At 65.7% G+C, this 2,452-nt stretch overlaps 1 protein-coding gene across 1 annotated transcript in view; it reads left to right on the top strand.

Moving 5' to 3' along the window:
* Window positions 1-640: 640 nt before the first annotated feature.
* LOC104621026 (very-long-chain enoyl-CoA reductase-like) overlaps window positions 641-2,452 on the top strand; it is a gene marked incomplete at its 3' end in the record, with an annotated part of 2,326 nt that continues 514 nt past the window's right edge. The window contains exons 1-4 of the mRNA XM_010287407.1: window positions 641-808; window positions 932-983; window positions 2,198-2,242; window positions 2,335-2,438. Of these exons, the coding sequence (XP_010285709.1) occupies window positions 641-808; window positions 932-983; window positions 2,198-2,242; window positions 2,335-2,438 (369 nt within the window). The remainder of the gene's footprint in view (window positions 809-931; window positions 984-2,197; window positions 2,243-2,334; window positions 2,439-2,452) is intronic.

The following is a 2,452-nucleotide window of genomic DNA, read 5'->3' as shown; positions in this document are numbered from 1 at the left end:
GCCAAAATAAACCTTCCCCCCCAAGCCCTGTTGCCGTCACCACGCTTGGGGCACCCTCGCGCCTCGTTTGGCATGTCCAGGATTGCCTGTGGGGGTGTCACACCCTCAGCCCCCCCCGGGGTGACAAACCCCTATCCCTGATGGGGTGACACAGGGGTGACGTATCCCCATCCCCATCAGGGTGTCACAGGGTGGCATACTTCTGTCCCCGTCGTGGTGTCCCCAGGGGTGACTGACCCCAGACCCCGTTGCAGTGTCACAGGGTGACATAGACCCGTCCCCGCTGGGGTGACCCAGGGGTGACATCCAGCCGCGTGGCTGCACTTCAGCCAGGCCTGTCCCCACCCTCGTGCCACCGAGGGTCTTGGGGACCATGGGTTGTGGGGGGGTCCAGCCTTACCTCCCACCCATGCCGCACTCCTGCTCCTCCTGCCCTGCCAGCCACCAGTCCCCGTCCCTCCCCAGGCGCCGGGTGATCCTGTCTCCCGTGGCCACCTCTGGGGCCACCTCCAGGGCCACCAGGGCCAAGAGCCACCCCGGAGAGATGGGGGGGGGTGTTATATTTAGCAGCTCCCCGGGGACCGATCGGGTTTCAGCTGGGTGCGCCGACGTCTCTGCGGTGTCCCCGGGGGCCAGTGACATGGAGGGAGCGGGATCACCCCGTGAGGGGGGCCAGGTGTCCCCGTCCCCCATCCTGGGGCTGTGGCACCAGGCTCCCCCTGCCAAGAAGATGAAGAAAGCCGTCCTCTTCTTCGAGGTGGAGATCCTGGACGCCCGGACACGGGAGAAGCTCTGCTTCCTCGATAAGGTACCTGGAGAGTGGGGGACACATCTCCTTGTCCCCTGTCCCCCTGGGTGAGGGGGCTGGGGGAAGGGGAAACTGAGGCACAGGCATGCCGGCAGCCCCCGATGGCCTCTTCGTTGCCTGCAGGTGGAGCCCCATGCCACCATCGCTGAGATCAAGAGTCTCTTCACCAAGGCCCGTACGTACGGACAGGGATGGGGACAGGGGCGGAGACCCTCCACCAAGCACCCCTGTGGCATCTGGGGACCCTCCATGGGGCAGTGGGGACCCTCATCAAGGCTGGGGACCCATCACGGGGCTGAGGGGATCCCCATCATGGGGTGGTAGGGACCTTCATCGCGGCCAGGGACCTGTCACAGGGCCATCGTGGTCACCATCGTGACCAGGGACCCTCATCGTGACCAGAGACCAGTCATGGGGTCATGGGGATGCCCATCACGGGGACTTGGGGACCCTCGTCACAGCCAGAGACCAGTCACAGGGCTGTGGGGACCGACGTTGCAGCCAGGGACCTGTCACGGGGCCATCATGGTCACTGTTGTGCTTGGGGAGCCATCATGGTGCCCTGGAGACCTGTCATGGGGCCTTGGGGACTGTCATCATGGCTGGGGAGCCTTCATGGGGCCATGGGGGCCCCATCATGGACAGGGACCCATCGCAGGACCTTCACAGTCTCCATCGTGACTGAGGACCAGTCATAGGGCCATGGGGACCCCCATTACAGGGACTTGGGGACCCTCATCACAGCCAGGGACTTGTCACGGGGCCACCATGGTCACCATCATGACCGGGAACCTGTCATGGGGCCATGGGGACCCTCATTGTGGCTGGGGACATGTCATGGGGCAGTGGGGACCCTTGTCATGGCCAGGGACCCATCACCAGGCTGTGGGGACATCATTGCACTGAGGACCCATCATGGGGCCAAGGGGACCCCCATCATGACCAGGGACTCGTCATGGGGCCGTGGGGACCCCCGTCACAGATGGAGACCCATCCCAGAGCTGTGGTGACCGTTGTCGTGGCTGGGGACCTGTCCTGCGGCCATGGGGACCCCTGTCATGGCTGGGAACCCTTCCTGGGGACTTTGTGGTCCCCGTAGTGACCAGGGACCCCCATTATCACCAGAGACCTGTCATGGGCCGTTGGGCACCCCAGTCAGAGATGGGGACCAGTCCCAGGGCTGTAGTGACCTCCACTCTGGGTGGGGACCTGGCCTGTGGCTGTCGGGACCCATCATGGGGTCTCGGGGCCCAGCCCTCATCACCAGAGACCTGTCGTAGCACCCTGGGGACCCCTCTTGTGACCAGGGCCCCGTGCCGGTGCCATCGCTGTCCCCACCACAACCGCATCCCCACAGGTGCCACCAACGCCATCCCTTCTCTCCCGCAGATCCCCAGTGGTACCCGGCCAGACAGTCCCTGCGCCTGGACCCCAGTGAGTGCCGCCGCGGGGGGTGTCCCCAGGGTGTCCCTGGGGTGTCCCCGAGCCCATCGGGGCGGCGGTCACCAGGGCGCGTGTCCCCGCAGAGGGCAGGTCCCTGAAGGACGAGGACGTGCTGCAGAGCCTGCCCGTGGGCACCACCGCCACCTTCTACTTCCGTGATCTGGGGGCCCAGATCAGCTGGGTGACGGTGAGGTGTCCCTC

This window comes from Phaethon lepturus, unplaced genomic scaffold (genome assembly GCF_000687285.1).
Source record: "Phaethon lepturus isolate BGI_N335 unplaced genomic scaffold, ASM68728v1 scaffold30245, whole genome shotgun sequence".
Classification (NCBI taxonomy): domain Eukaryota; kingdom Metazoa; phylum Chordata; class Aves; order Phaethontiformes; family Phaethontidae; genus Phaethon; species Phaethon lepturus.
This window is presented reverse-complemented; position numbering and strand designations above follow the sequence as displayed.